General features: G+C 41.5%; 1 protein-coding gene across 2 annotated transcripts in view; it reads left to right on the forward strand.

The window, feature by feature from the left end:
* SMOX (spermine oxidase) overlaps positions 1-1433 on the forward strand; it is a 49826-nt gene that overhangs the window by 35751 nt on the left and 12642 nt on the right. For both annotated transcript variants that reach the window (XM_004383035.1, XM_023737521.1), the window contains exon 3: positions 79-305. In XM_004383035.1, the coding sequence (XP_004383092.1) occupies positions 79-305 (227 nt within the window). The remainder of the gene's footprint in view (positions 1-78; positions 306-1433) is intronic.

The raw sequence follows: 1433 nt of genomic DNA on the forward strand, positions 1-1433 counted from the left end.
GAGGAAGAAGGATGAGGCAGTATTCTGGCCCTCTCTGAAGTCCCTGTCCCTCTAAGGGCTTGTTGTTGTCACCATCAGGACACGCCACCTTTGAGCTGGGAGCCACCTGGATCCATGGCTCCCATGGGAATCCCATCTATCATCTAGCAGAAGCCAATGGCCTCCTGGAAGAGACTACTGATGGGGAGCGAAGCGTGGGCCGTATCAGCCTCTATTCCAAGAATGGCGTGGCCTGCTACCTCACCAACCGCGGCCGCAGGATCCCCAAGGACGTGGTTGAGGAATTCAGCGATTTATACAACGAGGTGAGGTGTGAGCTGGGCTGCTGGGCACGAGGGTGTTGGGGGCCAGGAGCACCCCAGCAGTATTGGGGGAGTCAGGTGATCCTGCTGGGGTCTTCTGTGATCCTGGTTATGTCTTGCTGTCTAGGCCCTGCATTTGGAAAAGCAAGTCAATTTGAGGGTAAAATGAAGATGATAAATAGAGAAGTACTAGGCAAGAGATTATTGACACACATGATTAAATATTTCTCCAGAAAGTCCTTAAACATCTTTTTGTTAGATTTATTACTAGGTACTTGGGTGGGGGCGGTAGTTGTTTTGTGTGTATGTGTGTGTGTTTTGGGTACCCTTGTAAATACTAATTTTTCAAATTTTATTTTCTAATGGTTTATTCCTGGTATAAAGAAATAAAATTGGCCTTTTAGTTACCTTGCTAAATTATTTTAATTTTAATAATGTATTAATTGTGTTAATTTATATTCTAATAATATTTTGGATTTTTATATATATAATCCTGTACAAAAAATGAGAATTTTGTCCTTTTCCTTTCTAATCCTCAGACCAGCATTGTCCAATAGAACTTTCTGCAGTGATGGAGATGTTCTAGACCTGTACTATCCAATGTGGTAGTCATTAGCCACATATATCTATTAAGCCCTTGGTATGTAGCTAGTGAGACTGAGGAGCTAAATATTTAATTTTAATTAAGTTTAAATTGCTACAAGTATCTGGTGGCTACTGTGTTAGACAGTGCAGCCTTAGACCATTTATTTATTTTTCTTGCCTTATTGCATTGGCTAGTATCTACAGTACAGTGTTGGATAGAACTGGTAATGGCACACATCCTTGTTGTATTCAGGTTTTTAAAATTCTTAAAAATATTTTAATATCTTTCAGTGGTGCTGTGAACTTCACTGAACAAGCAAGGTAACATGTGTAGGCCCTGCCTTCTTATAGCTTGTCATTTATAGTGTAATGACCCTTCACTCTAGGTCAGTAAATTGGCCAACAAGCACCTATTGCGCATTTTCTACATGTCTTGGGCATGGGAAAGGAGAAATGACACTTGCTTTGGGGTAACACCTGCACTACAGAGGACAGGCACTGAACTCAGGGGATCTGTCACATATACTCACACTTTCATAGTGTCTC

This window comes from Trichechus manatus, unplaced genomic scaffold (assembly GCF_000243295.1).
Source record: "Trichechus manatus latirostris isolate Lorelei unplaced genomic scaffold, TriManLat1.0 scaffold00104, whole genome shotgun sequence".
Lineage (NCBI taxonomy): Eukaryota > Metazoa > Chordata > Mammalia > Sirenia > Trichechidae > Trichechus > Trichechus manatus.